At 36.6% G+C, this 20,435-nt stretch overlaps 1 protein-coding gene across 15 annotated transcripts in view; it reads left to right on the top strand.

The window, feature by feature from the left end:
• PAM (peptidylglycine alpha-amidating monooxygenase) overlaps positions 1-20,435 on the top strand; it is a 125,479-nt gene that overhangs the window by 68,524 nt on the left and 36,520 nt on the right. For all 15 annotated transcript variants that reach the window (XM_017812590.1, XM_017812602.1, XM_017812601.1 and 12 more), the window contains exons 6-12: positions 5,258-5,343; positions 7,088-7,171; positions 15,289-15,337; positions 15,812-15,879; positions 17,507-17,587; positions 17,685-17,761; positions 18,044-18,147. In XM_017812590.1, the coding sequence (XP_017668079.1) occupies positions 5,258-5,343; positions 7,088-7,171; positions 15,289-15,337; positions 15,812-15,879; positions 17,507-17,587; positions 17,685-17,761; positions 18,044-18,147 (549 nt within the window). The remainder of the gene's footprint in view (positions 1-5,257; positions 5,344-7,087; positions 7,172-15,288; positions 15,338-15,811; positions 15,880-17,506; positions 17,588-17,684; positions 17,762-18,043; positions 18,148-20,435) is intronic.

Here is a 20,435-nt window from a genome sequence, read left to right as displayed (position 1 = left end):
CATGTCCCTGTTTTTCAAGTTTTCAGCTTTCATCTTGCTCTACCTTATCTGCAAGGCTAGAGAGATGATCATCTGTGTTCTGCGTAAAAAAGTGTAGACATCTACATATATGTCTTTGACACACTTGCATAAGCTTCTATAAATGCCTGTTTGCAGGCATTGTAGCCATACGTGTGTATAATTAATGTAGTATTTTGTGTATGAACAAACGTGTGTGTATATGTACATATTTCTGTAAGTGTTTAGGTTGTAAATACATTCACTGAAATATTTGGCTGTGCAAAACTGTTTTATGTTTTTATAAGTGATTGCAGAGAGTAGGTATGATTTAAAAGCATGTATTTTCCTATTAATTCAAATTTGCTGGAGACATCTAACGTAATTTGGTTAAAGTAACTCTGATGATTGTGTATAATTTGTCTTTATTGTTTTTGATTTTGTTTGTTTATTTTTTATTCCTTTCGTTACCTGCAGTCTAGCAAGTGATGATTTCACTTGCTCTTCCATCAGCTAGGAGAAAGAATGGTTGTTTAAGTGCACCACTGTAAGACTTGTTTAGCAAAGATTCTTCTCTTTCATTTTACATGGTCAACATTTTTACAGACAGGCTTTATTGAATTAAGGGCGTGCCACATAGATTATTTTCTTTATTGTAGTTTCTTCATTGAAATTCTGGGCAACATCAGTTGCATGGTTTGTAATCAGTTATAAGAACATTAAAACAAGTCAAGTCAAGAGCTACTTCTCATAACTTCACTATGTGGGCTAGTTGTATTACAGGAAAATGGGTCTTTAGGAGCATTCAGAATGCAAGAAAAAAATTCCTTCCCCTGGGGTGTGAAGTTTTATTCAGACCAGTTTTGAGTGGGGAGGAATGGGAGAGAGGAAGATACAGTATCCAGATAACTGTTGGGATTAGCTGCCCTCTGGCTGGAGCCAGGCTGAGCCAAAATTTGTTATACCCATTTGGCCCTGCTGCCTTTTGTGGTGATTTGACACTACTCATGCAAATGCCCCTGGCCTTTTGAAAGGCTCTCAAATAGTGTGGGTCCTGTGCTGGCTCTGGTGTTCACTGCAACATGGTAGAATCTTTATCTGAACAAATGCTAAAGTGCACAGGCCTTTCGCTCTTTTTGAAATACCATGGCCTTTCCACAGAAAAAAAAAAAAAAAGTAGTCTCCTAGGGCTCATTGTCTCAGGTGTTGCTTGACGTGCAAAAAAAAATGGTGTAGCTGGTTCTGTTTCTTGATCGTAATTGACCCTAAAAACAGTTCAGCCGTTATGGCAAGAAGTTTTGTCTGAGCTGACAAACTGTGCCAAAATTGAAGTAACATGTCTGAACTGATTGATCAGAAGTTCAAATTGTCCATAGATAATAAAGAATGCACTTGAATGATTTAAAAGAAAATGTTGAATTATTCAAAACTTGGGAGTCTCGTGGAAAGACAGGTCTTGTGCTGCATCAAACCTAACACTGAAATGAACGCCCATGAATGAGCTGATTCATAGACGTAACCTTTAGTTTGAGATCAGGCAGGGCAACTTTAAGTAGTTATCTAATCTAAACAAATGTACAAGTACAGGTCACAGATCACCACCCAGTAATTCCTGTGTCAGACTAGCTGTTTCTGTTGGCAGGAGAGGATGATTTTGGAAGTCTTTGACAGCAGTGGTTCAGTACAAGTTGCAAAAGATGTCAAGGCTGGTTCAGTGAAGTACTTGCATTTCACTGTATAAGGGAGAGTGGGGACAATAGAAAGAATTTTATTTCTGGGTGTAATTTCTTGGCATTGTGAGTGCCCCAGAATGTTCTGCAACATTCAGCTCAAGAGCTAAAAACGATAATTTTTCTCAATCACCTCAATTACCTTTTTTTTTACAAGTCTTGTTTAGAGTCAAGGTGTAGAGTATAATAGAGAAAGAAATAAAAAAAGTTTTTTGTTACCCTAATCAATGCAAATACTCTTAAAACAAAAGCCAAATACTGGCCTTGCTGACATAGTAAAATATTTTACTTTCAGTGTAGGTAATCAGTCAAAACCCCGGTGCCATTAAAAAAAACAGGCTCTTGAACTTACCCAAGACTGGGGAGAATGCCATTGGGAAGTCCTGGAGAGTTTGCAAAAAACCCAAAGATTCAAGAAGCAGTCACTAGGCTCTATTTTCATGCCCTCTCTTACCTCTCTTACTCACAAATTTTGACCACAGTCAAAAGCAGTCATTAGTACAACACTGTATAATACACAGTAATAGTCCATTTTTAAGGTATTCTGTGCTACTCATTCTGTTTAGAATGTAATTTTTTGCATGTGAAGAAGCTGTGAATTTCAGTGATGTGTTAAATTTTTTATTTGTTTGTTAAATTTATACTTTTTACTAGTCCCTTGCTTTTAAATCTGTTAATCAGTTATATTACCTCTTCTTTGGAATCTCCTCTAGGATTGTTTTTTTTCTGAAAACTTGATGATTCAAGATCAGCATTGATGGCTAAATGAGAGGGTTGACCATTTTTTAAGCAAAATGAAAGAATAGTGTTTGTATTTCATCTTTCTCCCCTGAAGTCTTCCTCATTCATTGGCTAATGTCTCAGGAAGAAAGTTTGAAACAATCCGTGTTTTTTTTACCTAACTAATGTGTTCTTAAAAATACTGTGGTATAAATGAAGGCTGCCTGGCCCAGAGTGTGGTGGTGAAGCTGTGACTGTGCTTGTAGTTTTGCTGGTGTTCTTCCTAAACAATCTCTTCAGCACATTTCCAAACTTTGCATCTCAATACCTGGTTAGACCCCCAAAGTTTCTTGCGTTTTTTATATTGTAGCATTGGGAAGCTGTGTAGTTTTCAGCTGCAGCTGTGTCAATCAAAACATTTCATTTGCCCTAAAATAAGTTTTCCTTGTCCATTGGGGCATGTTTTAAGGGGCAGATGACCAAACTGTTAGTTTTGAAGGTCTAAAAATATATGTTGAGAGCATAATTAATGGAAAGGAAGAAGTGGCATGTTCTTTTTTCTCTTGACACTCTCATGATTATGGCAGTGCTTTCTGTCAGAAACAAATACAGTAGCCTGGTTGCAGTAAGGCTCACTGGGACCACAGAAAGGCATAATGTCCTGCTGAGGTGGTTTGATATATATGCCAGAAGAGCTGGTTATTCCTGAGAGATGGTTGGAACGCATCATTGTCATTTGCACCTGTGGCCCAGCCGTCCTCAACGGACACATTAGTGAGCCTGCTGGATGTCCTGGTGTTCGATGCTTTTATACTCTTCCACACACTGTGTGGCACTCTGTTCTCCCCAGAATTTCAGGTGACTGAAACCATGCCTTATGTGTACAGACTTTTTTTCAGGTCTCATTTTACAAGCAGTAATAAACAGAAGGGGCTGTACCCTTTTGCTTTGGAATGAAAGCTTGGCATGGATATCAACCTTTATCGCATCTGGCTTGGATCAGTTGAAGTAGTCTAAATAATTTCAGAGTAGGCTTTCTAGAAGTCATACCTGTGTATGCTGCACCTGTTGAATGACTTCTACACTCCATGCTCAGCAATGTGATGCTTTGCCACTGAAGAAAGTACAAATACACCCCATAAATAAACCTATAGGATCGAGAGGGAGAAACATCTTCTAGGTAGGTGTTTGGAAAAGCTCCTTAGGGTCCCTTGTTTGATTATCCACGTATATCATCATATGGCCTACACCCATGTGGAGCAGTCAGCACCTTCTTGGATGTGATCCAGGTACATTGTGGAGTCTATATGACTGTGCCTGACTGGCCTTTTATGGATTTAACAGTGTCTGTGCCCCAAGTTTACCAGCTCTTGCAGATTCAAGGTATCTAGAATTTATCAGTCTTTTGAAGTCTTTCATTCTCCAGCCTTAGTGTCACCTGCAAGGTTAGTTGCAGAGGCTAGGCACAACTCAAGCTCTAAGTTATTTGAAAGTGTTCTTAACCTGTTTGGTCTGTAACTGGGCAAACTCTTCTTTTTTGTTTTTGTTTTCCCATGGGTTTTTGTTTTGGGGGTTTTTTTGGTAGTTTTTTATTTGTTTTTTTTTTTTAATGGTCGTTTCTATTTTGTGTATGTGTGTTGATTTCTCTTTTTATGAAAAACAAGAAATTGTGCAGTGGCATAAAAATTGCCTTAAAGCAATGAGCTTGCATAAAGTACAGTGATACCTTGAGCCCCTAATGGTTTTTTATTTTTCTAATATTTGTAAGCCTTATAAGTTTTATAAGTAGTGGAAATAGACTCTAAAAGCAACAACCCTCACATCCCTTTCCTTGTAGTACAAATAGTTTACACATTCCTTAACCCTCTTACCCCATTCTATGCTCCCTATATCACTCCTACCCCCAAATCCAGTAGAAATTTTTAGTCTCTTGTCAAGGCAAGGCCTAGATTGTTTGGAGAATGCTTGTATCTTGGCCTAAACCGCAGAACACGGTCAAGAATTAGGTGACTGTGTACCCTTTGTGCTCTGAAGATGGTGAAGATGATGAAGTAAAAGACCCCAGACCCATTTCTCAGGGGGTGGACCCGGGGCAGTCCAGAGTAAAGGCCACAGGGTGGACACATTTGGGATTGGATAGATGGTATTATAAAATGTAACATCTCGGACGTCTTGTAACATCTTTTGCCTTAGCACAATAAACCCTTTCCTTATCTCACTTCTAATTAACTGTTCCGGAGATTTTTTAGCACCAACACATCCCACAGCATCAACAGGAAAGAGCATGAGTGCCTCCTATTTGTGGGTTCATACACAGATTCCTGTCATTTTTTTTAATTTAAGAATTAAACAATTTCTAAATAACCAATTTTAACTTAAGGCTGTGATGTCTTGTGGGAAGTTTTTTCTGCTTTGTGCATGAGCCCTGTAAATGTGGCAGTCATTGTCATTTTGAGTCAGTTGAGCTAATGGTGCTAGAAATTTTCATGCAGTTCACTCTCACAAAAGTTCCTTCATTTTCTTCCTCACTGGCTGTTAGGCTAACAGGGCCTATCAGAACTATCTATGGTTTTGATCCTGTTTGCCTGACACTGTCTTAAGGCAGAGGGAGAGAAATAAAAGAAGTTGGAATGTTTGCTGATATCTGTGAAAATAATCAACATTAAAGCAAATGTGTTTGATCAACATACATCCAGAAATATCAACATACATCCAGATCTTGAAATTAGTGGGTTTGCATGTAATTCACCTGCCATTTTCTGATTTCAAGATTTAAAAAATAATATTCCCTTTTCTTTACTCATTTTTAGGGACTGTGATGAAGGAACGTGCAGAGATAAATCTAACATTTTGTATGCTTGGGCAAGAAATGCTCCACCCACCAGGCTACCTAAAGGTATTGTCCCTTTAATGTGGAGTTCTTGTGTACAGGGGCAAGAGAAAAGAGAGGATATGGAAGTAAGCACCTGGCATATCTGGGAACCTCTTATAATGTTTCTGTTATGTCTAGTTGATGGAAACTATAAACATGAGACTCACAAAGTATGACATTTATTATGCTAGCTAATGTGCTTGAGGGGTTTTGTCATTCTGTTTGCTATAACATTTTGGGTTTCTGTAGGGGGAAGAAAGGCTGAGGGAGAGATAACTGTCATGATATAATGTTTATTTTTATATAGCATTAATCTTGTATTTCCTACTATGTTTACTGTAAGGTTACTATTCATATATCTTTAGTGGCACACAAACTGTACTGAAATATTTTTATGTGTTTGGAAAACCACGAGCAAGTTCAATTGAATTTTTTCTGTGTCTTAAATATATTGTACAATGTAAAGTGTTTTGCATTTCTTAATGCTTTGATGCAGTTGAGCAACATGCTTATATACCAATTTGCTTGTATGATAACTACTCTGCTGAATTAAATCAAAACTTTTAAAGCTCCTTGGAGTGATGTGTCTGGAAAACAGGAAGAAGCTGTTTTTTAATAACCACTAAGGGTCCTAGAAATATCTGTGTAGCCTCAGTCTGAAAATACCTTGAATTCTAGAAGTTTTTAATTTAGTCTTCTACTGCCTATTTTCATAACCAGGAGCAGTGCACAATATCATAAAAATGTTGATTTTTCATAATCTGTTTACACACTTATCAACGTGAATGTTACTTGACTTGGTTATCAGAATGTCAATTTAAAAAATTGTTACTTGAAAGGTTCTGTGGAAGTCTGGTTCTTGGAGGATTATGTGGAAACTTTGCTGTTAAAACCCAGCGAGTAATATTCTTCTTGTTTCTAAGCTGTCCAAAAATATAAGGTTTGTGGGGAGTATTCATAAAGTGGCCTCATTTTTCCACAGAGAGGCTGCAGTCCCATTTATAAATAGGCTTTGCCTGTTACTGTGGGATTCTCTGACCAAATATGAAAAAATTACTTTCTCTGCTTCTTCTGGAGAATGTTCATTGTAGAATTGGTTTAGAGAAGTTCCTTTTGGTGATGGCAATATTTTGCAATTTCATTATTTCAAATTATTTTAAACTTCTCCATTGTCTTCTGTGCCTGTGCTTGCTTCTGTCAACAAGTAACATAGCTGCATTATTTACTCAAGATTTTTTCTGCATACAATATTAACTTACATCTCAAAATATTTTACTGCAGATCTTTTTATCTTATCATTCTCAATGTCTTCTTAATAAGTCAGTGTTAATCAGTTTGTATCATGTACAGGTTGCATGAGAAATGAAAGTTCTACCGAATCATACATGGATGGCAAAACTTAATTTTTATTTTTAATTTGTTTAATAGTGTTTATATATATATATATATATATATGTAAATATATGTGTGTGTGTATATATATATATGGAATCTATATTAATATCCTTTGATTGAGAGAATTCAGTGCATAAAGCAGGTATCTATTCATTAATAACTAAGTTATGGTCCTGCTTCCTAATCTGGGAACACGTGTTGTGCTGGTGGTTTGCCTGGATTTCAGGACAAAGTTTTCTTTACTGGTGTCTCAGTGAAATTTTCTACCCCATCTCCTAGCTATTACAGTGCTTTGTACTTTTTATATGGTTGGCGATGGTGAACCATCTTGTATTTTATTGTTTCTGAAAACAATGCATTTTCCTTCTCTTAGGTGTTGGATTCAGAGTTGGAGGAGAAACAGGTGGCAGATATTTTGTGCTCCAGGTACACTATGGAGATATTAGTGCATTTAGAGGTATGTATTTTGGAAATTTGTTCTGTAAGTTGTATCAGCTGCAGCATCAAAATATTTGCATTACATGTAGAGAACAATTTTTCTATTAGTGCCATTTACAAAGGTAAAGATCAGTGGGCATATTTGTAATACAGTTTGTATATTAACTTGACTTTATAAATTTGATTTATCTATAAATGTTTGAAAAGTGAACACATTTTTTTCAAAATGTAGAGCAGATAACATAAGGTAATGGAGAAGCAGATTAATAATTCTAAATGTGGGGAGAAACTTGGTTTTTCCATATATAATTCAGTGTTCTCTTTGATAAAGTTGAAACAAATAGCTGTGAACATCCTTAACCTATCCCTTACTTGAGTAGATGGTGAAAAGATTATGTACACTGGCCAGCCAGTCACAGTATCTGTATTTGGAAGAAATATAACTTGTGGAGACAGAGTCTTTTTTCTTTTTTTTTTTTAAGGATGAAGCACTTATTTCAAGCATGGCAATATGCTTTTTGTTGTCATTGAGTGCTTCACAGAAGCACAGAATGACTGAGGTTGGAACAGACCTCTGGGAGCCATCTGGTCCATCCCCACCCTGCTGAAGCAGGGCCGCATACAGCCTGTTGCCCAGGGCCATGTCCAGGCATCTTCAAGGGCAGACACACCCCAGCTTCTCAGAGCAACCTCTGCCACTGTTCAGACATCTGCACAGTGAAAAGTGTTTCCTGATGTGCAGAGGGAACCTCCTGTGTTTCAGTGTGTGCCCATCATCTGTGGTCCTGTCATTGGGCACCTCTGAGAAGAGCTGACTTCCACTTCTTTGCACCCTCTCTGCAGTTTGAAGAGTCCCATCTCTCTTATCTTTTTTTCACAGCAGAGATGCTCCAGTCTCTTCATCATCTTCATAGCCCTTTGCTGGACTCTCTCCATGTCTCTCTTGTACTGGGGAGCCCAGCCCTGGACACAGTGTTCCAGATGTGGCCTCACCAGGGAGGAGTAGAGAGGATCACCTCTGCCAACCTGCTGGCAATACTTTGGCTAATGCAGCCCAGCATACCATTTGCTGGTGCAGCAAGGGCACACTACTGCCTCATGGTCACTTTGGTGTCCATGGGGACCTCCAAGGCCTATGCTACCAAGCTGCTTCCCAGCTGGGCAGCCCCCAGACTGTGCTGGTGCCTTGGGTTGTACCTCCCCAGGTGCAGGACTTTGCACTTCTACTCATTGAATTTCATTAGGTTCTTGTCAACCCCTTTCTCCAGCCTGTCCAGATCCCTCTGGATGGCAGCACAACCATCTGGTTGTGCTTGTCCCAGTCACTTGTCCCAGTCCATTGTCATCTGCAAACTTGCTGAGGGCACACCTGACATATGATATATATATTCATCCGGGCCATTAATAAAGGTGTTGAACAGGACTGGAACCAATATTGTTTCCTGGGCTACGCCATCCTCCAGTAAAACAATGATTTAACCAGTGTTCAGTTCACATCACTGCTCATCCAGCCCATACATTATGAGGTGGGATGAGTGAAATTTGGATTTCATTAATGCACCTTGAGATATTTGTGATGTGAGATTTTGGGGGATTATTTTATTTATTTTTTTGTATTTCATATTGTACCTTTTTCTTTAAACATGAAATGCCTTGTTCAGACACCTTTGGGATGTGTGTATTCTTACTTTCAGTCTGTAAATCACATCCTGTGTAAAGTTTTTAGGTTAGGACCTCTCTGGTCATCAAGAGTAAAAAATGAGTGGGTCGTCATTGTCATGGAACTGTTCTGTGATATGTTACTGCGTAGGATTTAAATGAGAATGTGGAGATCCTCATGGGATAAGAGATAATGAAAATGTTGGATGAAGAAGAAAGAGGAAGTAGGCTGAATAACAACAAAAAAGGGAAGGTATAATGTAGCATAATGGCAAAATTGGTAGAGGAGGAGGAGGAAGCAATAAACTGAGTGTGCCCGCATTGTTTAAATGAAGTATATATGCAAATACGCACAACTGAAGTTGAAAGAATTGATTTTCATGAGGAAGTTCATGAGGGACCCTTACAACCCATGGGATTCTCTGCCTGCTAAAATCCTGAATAATTAAAGTCACAAATCTCTAAAGAGAGCATATTTATTGAGAGCCTGCTCATTATTGCTTGGGGACAGTGAGAGTTCTCACTGTTCATTTTCACTCTTAAATATAATATATGAGTATGTAGTTATTAAGAAAAAGAAACAAATGAGACCAGTAATCTTCATTGCATATTAGCCGAGAATGTATTCGGAAATTTTTATTAATAACTTCACTTGTTGGTCAAAGCTTCTACTCAAAAAATCCACTTGCAGACTTAGAGAAACTACAGTGAAATGAATTATCATCTGAAATTAAGACATAATTTTATACCCCTGAAACACCCCCCCTGCAGTAGTCACCCTTATTTTTTGCCTAGAATATCTTGCAGGACTTAGAAATGTCATAGATATAAGCCTGCAAAATTATGAAAGTTTAAGAAGTGTGAACCGATAGGACTATGATGTAGGGGGTGATACTAGTGTCATTACAAAAGGTAAAATCTGTCCACTCTCATGTTCCACTCTTTCTAAAAAGAACATTTCTTCATTTCATTAACCAGGTATTAAACTCATTCTCCTTTCCATCCCTTCTTAGCTTTAATCCTGAGCTAAGAATTCTTATTTAGGTATGCACTTTATGCTCAGATATCAAAATAAAGCTTATTGTACCTTTACAACATATTAAAAAATAAGCTGGAAAACCAAAAATACATTCTACAAAAAAAATGGGATATGTGCAAAGAACCATCTTAGAAAAACATCAATTTCTTTACTTTACTTTCTTCACTTCTTATATTGCAATAGCAAAAATTATTTTTGTTTGGAGTTATGGCTGATAGTGGATCCAGTTTTGTAACAAATAAAAAGTTTTCAGAAATTTGTCTGCCATGCTATTATCTTAGTCCTTTCCAGTACATGTGAGAATTTAGTTGTTATCCTCAAGAATCAAACTGTTTAGAAGTTATCAATAATGTCTTTTAACTTCGTCTCGATGGAAGGTTTTCACATTGTGTTATTTTTATGTGTGCAAGTGTTGCATTCTTTGAAGCAATTTATAATTTTTGTCAGATGCTTGGGCAAACTTATGGAGAATTATTTGATTTTTGTTCAGCTCTGCCTCTTCCTTCATTCCCTTTTTTGTTCTCTCTCCTTCTTGCACAAGGAACAACATTTGCATTCTCAGCTCCTTCTCTAACTCCCATTTTTTTCCATGAGGATAGATTTATTTTTCCCTGCTATCATTCCATACAAAAATTATGATACCCATATTACATATACTAACATAGATTTACCTGCTTTTGTGCAGGGTGTGTGTGGTTCTTTGTGTTGGGTTAGGTTTTGGGTTTTTTCGGTTGGGGAGAGTAATTATTTTGGGCCACCAAGCTGGCAGATATCTTAAAAATATCTGTTTCTTCATAAGTCTGTGAGTTGTACATTGCCATTGAGTTGTAGCCTTATTTTGAACATTAGATTCAGTGTGCTTCTCTTTGATATTCTTTTGAATATCCTAGTGTCTTGAATAAAATTAATTTTGCATATTCACAGATATTCATGGCTATGACATATTATGATATCCTCTTAGCAAATCAATCATCTGTGACCCTTATGAGGTATTCAACTGTTAAAAAATTACGCTGAGTCAGTTTCAGCAATTGTTAGTCTCCTTTCTATTTGGAAAGTAAGTTGTGAAAATGTGAGTGGGGGGACTGTGTTTGCATTTTGAATAAAGGTAGAGTTTCATTCTACATGTTACTAGACTTCTAAAAAGAATTTTGCTGAATTGATTTTGGATGAGTGAACAGCTTGGCAATTGCAAGCACCTTCACTTCCATGAAAAAAACAAATTGAGCTAGTTTTTTTTTGTGTATATTATACTAGCTATCAGTATTGAATGCAACATACTGAATTTGTCTCATTCTTTACCAAGACTTCAAGTTCATTTTTATGCTGCATGTCTTTGCTTTTTAAATATAACTTGAACAAAGTTACTTCCCTGTGGGCATTAGCTTTGGAATTGCCTTGCTCAGAGGTTGTGCTTACCTTTGAGGCTACTTGTTATCTTTAGTGAGGCAAAGCCAATTCTGAGACTGTATGTGGAGATTCTGGTACAAATCAAAGGCTGACTTTGAAATAACAAGGGGTTTGGAGCTTCATAAAAACTGCTGCACTGTTACAGTGAAAGATTTTAAGTATTCTAGTTGCCATGTGTGAGTGTTATACTGTTCCTATGAAATATTAGAAATAGAATAATGAAGCTGAATAAATAGTTTGAGCAGTGTTCAGTAGTTTATAATCTGTGTACCAAAAGTGCAAAGAAAGTAGGTTTTGAAGAGTGTTTGTTTTTATGAGTAAAAAAAACCCGAACCATATAATTTTAAGCATCTACAAAGCCATGGAAGTCTATGGCAGATTATCATGCATGTAATTAAAGAGTTCAGGATTGTTGATCTGGATAGACAGATTTAGCAGGAAGCTTGTCAGACTTGTATTGCAAGTCCTGTCAAAATCAGCTTACAGAATGAGAGTGTTTCTCTTCAGGATAATTTGCCTTCACTTCACATATGAGTATTTCATTTGACAAACTCGAGTATTTCTAGTATTTGAGATATTTCTCCTAGAAAATATTATAAACAGGAGTAGCATAGGTGATTCTTTTTAACTACTTTAAACATTTATTGGCAGTTAAACTTGGAGTGACCATTACAATGTTGTCATGTACAATTTTTGAAAAGGATATATTTAAAATCTGAAGCCATTTTAACATGCACCGTCGATTGCCATGGTCCGAGGGGGGATGGGGCCGTAACACAGCATGGATGGGTTCGGAGACAAAGTAGAGGTGTAGATGGAATCCTTTATTGAGGCGTGTACAGGATTTTTGTCAGTTCAGGCAGGGAAAGGGCCAGAACATGAGGTGGAGCATGAGACAGACAAATGGGGGAACAAATTGGGATAGGGACACAGGCAAAAGGGGGAGGAATGTGGGAGGAGCCGGGGAAGGAAAGGGAGCAGGGAAGCAGGCATGCCTGGGCACGCCCAGGGCAACATACAATGTGTATATTTATAAGCGTGTATATTTATAAGCACATAAAAACTGTAAAGTCCGTATAATAAAGTCCTGACAATCACTGTATATCTTCCTCCATGCCTGGAACTGTTCCCATCCTGAATCTTGCTCCTTCACAGTCTATTTTGTTTGACGTAGGTAAATAAGAGCTGGGAATATATAATATGATTGTGTTATAATTGGACACTACACAAGGCAGTCATAAGCACAACTTCTGGTTTCATTTGAGTTGGAAATTCTGCATGGATGGTTTGCTTTCATTTGAACCTGTTTCTGAGTTATATAAAAATGCATTTTCCAGTCTTTGCCATATGGCAAATAGTAACTAGTAACTTCTTTGTCCCAGAGCAGTGCATGTGTACTGAATATCTGAAACAAAGAAATCAAAGCAGTTAGGCTGGACTGACAGATCGCAAAAGAGATGCTACATTTTGTTTGGTTTGTGCATTGTTTAAACGTATTTTTGCTTAGGTCAGACAGTGAAGCTTGAAAAGAATTAGCCCTGAGAACTGACATGACCCCACTATAGTCAGCATTCTTGGGTGGAGGGTTCAGAGCTTTGAGTATTTCAAAGCTGTAGGGAAGGAGAATCAAGAAAACATCATTTCCATTCTGTAGTTGTTAGAAAAATGTTTAGCCAAGTCATGGCTAAATATAAGTACAAACAAAATAATAAATTGCTGTAGGAATTCCCTAAAACTGTAGACCAAAGTGTCCATCTGTTATTTTGCTCTTAAAACAGCACTGCAGATCAAATACTTGTGCCACAAGTTGATTTGTGTTTCTCCTGATACTGATTTAGATGGTTGCCTTGTATAGTAACAACCACAACTTTACCACTATCTTCACTTCATTTTGAAATTTCTCCAGTTAGATGAAATCTAACTGAATAAAATCTTTTTCATAGTCTGAAAATGTAAATAGTGTTAAAATACCTTAATATTGCCAAACTTAAGTATATTGGAGTGGAGTTCTTTCCTTCTTCCTGCTGTGCTATTTTTAAAAGAGGTATTATGACATAGTAAAGGTTAAATTTTTCAGACATGACTCATATTTGGCACATGACAGGTTTGGTTTTATTTTCTTGGGATAGTTTTTGCAGCAATCTTCAAAAGACCAGATGGTGATGTTTTCAACTAAAATTCCAAAACTGAGAGATGCAAAATTACTGATTGCATTTTAATTCTTCTAATTTTATTACTTCAAATGATAATGTTCTGAGAGGAAGCAAGCATTTTCCAATTTTCATTGAAATTGATATAGTGCAGACTTTCTAACAATGTTAAACTTATGAAAACTGAGTTCTGCAGCATCACCTGTATTATGTGAATAGCCAAAAGTTCAGTCAAAAAAATTTGGTATGAAACGAGGAGGGTGTGGCAAAAGAGACTTCACAAAGAACTTTGTAGCAACCATAGAGGTATTGAAACTGTAAGTGAAGCTTCCTACAGTGAAGAGTAGAAGATGAACAGTAAACACATATCTTGAACTTTTTCTAAAACCACTGACAAAGAATTTAATTTCTCTTTCTCTTGAATGTTTTCCAGCCATTTCCCTACTTATGTCCTAATAGCTTAGTCTTTCTGGTGCTTTTGGATTCTTAATTTGGCAATTTGAAAGAAACATTTATTATCTGTGATTGAAAACTCGTGCATATTCTTGCATGACACCTATTCAATACAACTAAAGTAGTAGGAAATCTTGATGGAAGAGCTACCATTGTAGCTTTGCTTTTCTGTGGATAGTGAAGACTCCCTTTTTATTGTTATTTTCAAAGGTTTACTGATTCAGATTTTTAAATCCAAAAGTGTTTGTGGGATGCACAAAGGTCAAGTAGCAGAGAATTTGCAAATGCCATAATGATGAGCCTAGTGAAATTGTGTTAGCAACTAATTCACATGCGTAACACATGTATTAATTTATACACTTGCATTGTGAACATATGGAAAACAAATTCTAATAAATTCTAGTAACAGTGGTGAGTAAAAAACAGAGCCCGTAGTAGTGGGATGGCGTGTGACTGAAATAACTAATGTTTGAAAAACTAAACTGATACTTTTTAATCAGTAAGGTCTCCCTGTTTTGTCCCAATCTGATCATTATCCTTGCTTCTGTTCAAATGCACTACTTTTTTCAGTTTGGAATCTAGCTATTGGTGGGAGGAAAAACTCTCTGAAGTAACCACTTGTCAGCAGATCCAAAGCTACTCTGTTCTCTTTCTCATCTGAAGCATATACTGTTAGAGGATATTTTTTCAGAATTTTCTATTTACTTCCTTTGGAATTAGACCCATCTTCTAACTACAGCTGTTATTGTTATATACATACGAAAAATAAACTTCCTTAAAAAAGAACGAAGATTGAACTCCTAGATCAGCAAGTAAAATTGAGTAACTACACAGACAATTTTATTTTTATATTAAAACATCAAACATATAAGATAATGAAGATACAGTACATTAACAAATAAAATAGCTATTTTTACTCACCTTCTGGGATATCCAGTGTTAAACAGAATCACTTTCTGTATTAGTATCTTAAATTCACCTCTTGACTTTATTACAAGGATTTCTGGCAGTTGCATTATTAATGACTAATGTCATCACTTTTTACAAATCTTTCATTTTTCTAACTGTTATCAAAATACAGTTTTGTTTGAAGCTAAACAACTTTTTCTGCTGTTGTAAACACAATGCTGTTTCATCTCTCAGATGCTAGTTCATGAAGATCCAGAATTTCTACTGTCAAAAAAGCAGTCAGTTTTTCATCCACCACAGTTTTGCTCTGTATTAGGATTTTGCTACAAATGCAGTACTGTGATGTTCAGGTTTGTGCAATTTGAGTAATGTTTACATAGTACAAAGGTTTGACTGCAAACAATAAGATTAAAACTTGTTCTGATATTTTTTACACAGTAAAAGAATCTTATTAATATGTAATAATCTGCAGGGCTTCAAGTTGCTAATTATTAAACTGTTTCATGATTTGTACAGATAAACACAAGGACTGCTCTGGTGTAACTTTACATCTGACACATCAAAAGTGAGTATCTTTAAAAATATCTATTATTTTTTTCATCAGAATGGAAGGTATGGATTCCTTTGAAAACATGTGAAATAAAAAAAATACATACTTCACAATATTAAGAATTTTGAAGTTATGTGATATCTGTTGGCAAAAGATGTAATTTCTGCTAAGAAACTTGACAGTCAAGTGGTGCTATCAGTACTGAGCTAATCCAGTTTAAGAACATCATATTTAGAAATCTGGGACAAGAACAGCAATTATGTAGATGATAGTTTTGTCCTATTTCATATACTTTGCAAAAAATGCTTTAAGAATTGTAGCACTGTATGAAAAAAAGGAGGGAGGAGGAGGTGCTGTATAACAGCTTCTTTCTCAGCAGACCTGTTTCAGATGTAATTCAACATTTAGACATTAGTGGTGTTAAATGGTATTGCGTATCGTGTCACTTGCAGAGTACTTGTTTACCAGAGCTTGGGTTTTGAATTGCAGGCAGCCTTTGATTGCTGGAATGTATCTGATGATGTCTGTAAACACTGTCATACCACCAGGCGAGAAAGGTGAGTCATTGTTCTACAAAGGGATTATATAATTTCAACATCTGATTTATTTTTATTAGTTTTTGAAGAAGAAAATTTAGTAGAGACTTCTTGAATTCTAGATGGACAAATTAGTTACTTAATTAAGCAAATTATGAAAAAATAATTATGTTGAAGATTGTATCATATTTCCTGATGACTACATCAATAAAGGCAATCAATGCTGTAGGAACACAATGTTGTACAAAACAATAATGATCTGTGCAACTTTGAAGATTCTAGGGTTCCTAAGAGTATTTCTTTGATTTACTTTCATCTTACAAAAAAGTCTCTACCTATTTTCCTTCTTTTCCTCCTAGAAAGCCATAGAATATTTTGGACTCTTCTTCATCTGTATTTGTCATCCATGATACTTGTGATTCTACTAAGAGTTCAGTTTTAATGAATGAATTTCTACCAGTAAGGAGTTGCTGTTTAAGAATTTTATTCCTATGTTGCTGGTCGGTTAAAAGGTCAAAATGCTGAAAAAACATTGTAAAAGAAAGTTTCCTAACAGTTTCGATTCAGAATCCTACTCAGTGGATTTTATCTGAAACTTAGCTTGGATAGTCCCAGTATCCCTTCTTCAGGCTACCGTGCTACGTTCTGTTTTAAGGAAGTTGAACACTGACTTTACATTTTCCTCTGTTATACCACGATTTTAAATTAGATAGCTGAGAACACCATTTGTCCCATTTACAGTTAGCTGCCTAAATAAGATTGAGGTGATCAAATGCTCAGCTGACTCCAACTGTTTAGTGAACTCAGAAACTTGAAACATTTTTAAATCTGAATTGAAACTTCACATATTTTGCCCTTTAACATGAAAACATACCAAATTAATACCCAAACACCCTCCAGAATCTTTGATCAAAGGGACAGACAAACAGTTCTGTCCCTGTTGATAGCTGCCTTCTCACGTTCAATCATATTTACAGTTGTTAAGTAGAGCATGAGGTTTGTTAGAACAGGAAACATGCAGACACCTCTCAGAGAGGCATCGGCAAAGGGATTTTTCTGTAGGCTCTTCCTTAGTAGTAGCAATATGTACTGTACCTAACACAAGTACTAGTCTTCAAACACTGTACAACACTTCCCTACCAAAGTCTGTGTCTAACCCTAGACCTCTAAGTCTGGGCCTTTAAAATCAAGCTTTCATTGTAAATTTCATTAGTTTAGAATTATATCAGTTTATTTTAGTTTTCCCCTGAAAGTTTACATGTTTATTTTAAGTGTCCCTCAACATAGTCTGTAAGCAAATGTATTACTTTATTTTGTTAAATATTGGTAGTGTACACTGGAAAAAATACTTCTGGCTTTCAGCCCAATTTTGTATGTACGTCACAGAAAGTAATTTTCAACTGACCTTTATTATATTTTATTGGGTTTTATTTGCAGATTTCTTGAGATAGACACTACAGAAATATAAGATGTTATCTATTATCTTTTGAAGTTGTCTGTTGTCCAGTGTAGGTATACTTGTTGTAAACCATACTGAATGAGTACAGTAATGTAACTTTTATCTGTTTGATAAATAATATGTTTGTAACTTTTATCTGTTTGATAAATAATATGTTTGTCATTGTTTATTGCTGTCATATTTTAACAGTGGTTGATGCAGACATTGCCTGCCATTACAAAAGATTTCCAATGCACCTTTTTGCCTACAGAGTTCATACACACAGACTAGGTAAGAGGTTTTTTTCAACATAGGAGTATCAAATACTTAACAGAAAAATGCTGACACTGCAACATGTTTATGTCTCTTGTTCACCTGTATCTTACAGGTAAAGTAGTGAGTGGATACAGAGTGAGAAACGGTCAATGGACATTGATTGGTAGACAGAGTCCGCAACTACCACAGGTTGGTTGTTTTTTGTAATTCTAACTGTAAATTTTAATTATCTTTATTCAAAACTGAGAAGCTGAATTGGAAATAGTGTGCCCACGGATCTGCATCCTGCTGTTTCCACTGGTACATGTTGTGGTGCCACTGGGAGTGAATGTTGCTAAGTACTATTATCACAATTAGATTATGATGCAAAACCCATTTCACATGGGTATCACTGTCATTCTCATCAGTGCATATTGATGTAAATGATATGAAACACTTCCACTGATTATGGTGAATCATCCTGTCTTTCAGGCTTTCTACCCAGTAGAACATCCAGTAGATGTGAGCTATGATGATATCCTGGCAGCCAGATGTGTGTTCAGTGGGGAAGGCAGAACTACAGAGACACATATAGGGTAAATTTTGTCTGTTTGCTCCATTTCCTCACTGTGTTTTTCCAGGATACTGGTTCTATGGAGAAATGTGTTTGTTTCATATCTTCTTCCAAGGTAATTCTAAGACACATTTTCTGCCAGAATGTTCTGTTTTGTTTCTAGTCTATTCAAGATTTAACTCTACACAATGTTCACTGGCTTTACTTACGAGAATATTCACTTCGCTGAAGTGTTCAGAGCATTTCTCCAGTGAAGCTTTGCTGCCAAACACCTTACTTAGATGTTGGGCTGATCTGCACTTAGAGAAGGATAGAGAATATCAATTCCAGAAAGTACATTTTTAATAAGGTGACATTATTGACTGTTTATAGTGAAATAATAAAGCTTCCCAGTTTCTCTGGATTATTCTGGAAAGAAAGTTTATAGAAGCTTATAAAATTCTGATAGTTTGACCTGATGTAAAATCTAGCCTTAAAAATTTGGACCAATACGCCAGTTACCTTTTTTCAATATAAAAATGTACAGGCTTTTATGAAGAACAATCAAACCAGAAATTAATAATAATGATAAAAAGGAAAATCTGAACGGTGTTAGTCAGCGGTGCTATTCAGCTGCAGGTGGCAGACGCACCCCTATAAGATCAAGTTGACAAATACAGCTTTAAAAATAGATGTAATATTAATATTCTCTTAACTGTCTCTGGCTCTTTGAACTGTAAGTTATTGTATATGTAGAGATATGAAGATACTCTGTAGAAATCTCTCCACTCTGGGAGTATGTGCTACAGCATCCCAAGGAAAGAAATTTTAGTGCACCGAGCACCCTAAGATTGTATCTCAGTAGAAGGTTAAGGATTCAACATGGATTTATGGCTTTGCAGTGAATAGTTAAAATACTGATGAGTAACAGCTGAGGTAAAATTAGTTGAGAAGAGGTTTTTACAAAGGTTGTAACACTAAAAAAAGTATCTAAAACCTTAATTTAATTTTTGATCTTTTATTCACAAGTTCAAAAAGTTTCTGTCGCATTTCTGGAACCTGCAAAAGTAGTTCCTGTTTGCTGAATAATCCTTACAGTTTAAGAAGCAGTCTTAGGACAATTAGGATATTTTCTTTCAATGTACTAGTATGCTTTCAATAGGAAAAGTCTCTGTCCTTTTCATTGCAGTTATCGTTATTATTATAATTAGTATTTTATTATTTTTATTATGTGTATATAATTGTTATATCACATATAAATATACAGTATAAATAACATATTATTTATTACTATTATTGGGGCCCCCTGGTGGTCTAGTGGTTAGGATGTGGCGCTCTCACCACCGTAGTCCGGGTTCGATTCCCGGTCAGGGGACTTCCCCGGGCAGATGGAGCTCGTCAGCCCTGTGTGGCAATCCATCTAAGAGAAGGTCACTCTAAACAAACCTACGTCCTGAGGACCTCGCTGCCACTGTCCAAGCTTGCTCGGCCCCGGCAGATGAACCTCAGGATTAAAGGGTGGGCTCAGTTCAGCGCACGCTGTGTCTCACCTAAAAAATCCACTGTGCAGGCTCGAAGGGTAAAGACCTTTCCCAAATCTTCGTTCGCGAAGACTGACCATGATATTACTATTATTAGTAGTTTTAGTATTACTATTATTCAGTGTTATTTATTTATTATTATTTAGTATTATTATACTTTACTACAAGTTTTACTTCATCCCACTCTGAGGTGGGCAGGACTGGGGGGAGTGAGGGCCTGTGTGGTACTTAGTTGCCACCTGGAATTAAACCAGCACAAACACTTAGACACAGTAACACATGTCAGGTGAACCAGGTTTCATGTGGTTTCCACATCCCCTTTTCTATTTGAGTTTCAAAGATGAAGCAATTACAGTGACAGACATTGGAGGTCCAGCAGTGAAGTTAATGCTTTCTAAGAGCTTAAGCAGAGCTTGCCCAGTCAGAGCCTCATTTTTGTGGCCTCCAAGGAATGCTAAACTTTCAATGCATGGAAAAATACCAACTCCCCTTCTGAAACAGTCTCTTCTCCTCTGTTCCCCCTGTCTCCCCTCTGGCTTGTGTCATTATTGTTGCTATGGTGAATAAATGAATGCTGCAGGATGCTGCTGGAAAAGTCAGCACTGACGTCTTTTGCAAACAGCTAATAGGCCACCCCTGTATCACTTTTATGAGTATGGCTCACTGGTTAATTGTGAAAGTTAATTAAAAAATCTCAATGTAAAACCCTGTGTTTTGGGAACTTTTCTTTAAAAGTCCCAGTTTATTCCATTGTCAGGATTCTAGCTCTAAATAAAAGGTGTCACCTCAT

Source organism: Lepidothrix coronata, unplaced genomic scaffold (assembly GCF_001604755.1).
Source record: "Lepidothrix coronata isolate B3197 unplaced genomic scaffold, Lepidothrix_coronata-1.0 Scaffold37, whole genome shotgun sequence".
NCBI lineage: Eukaryota > Metazoa > Chordata > Aves > Passeriformes > Pipridae > Lepidothrix > Lepidothrix coronata.
The sequence above is the reverse complement of the archived record's forward strand: the minus strand, read 5'-3'. Positions and strand labels throughout refer to the sequence as shown.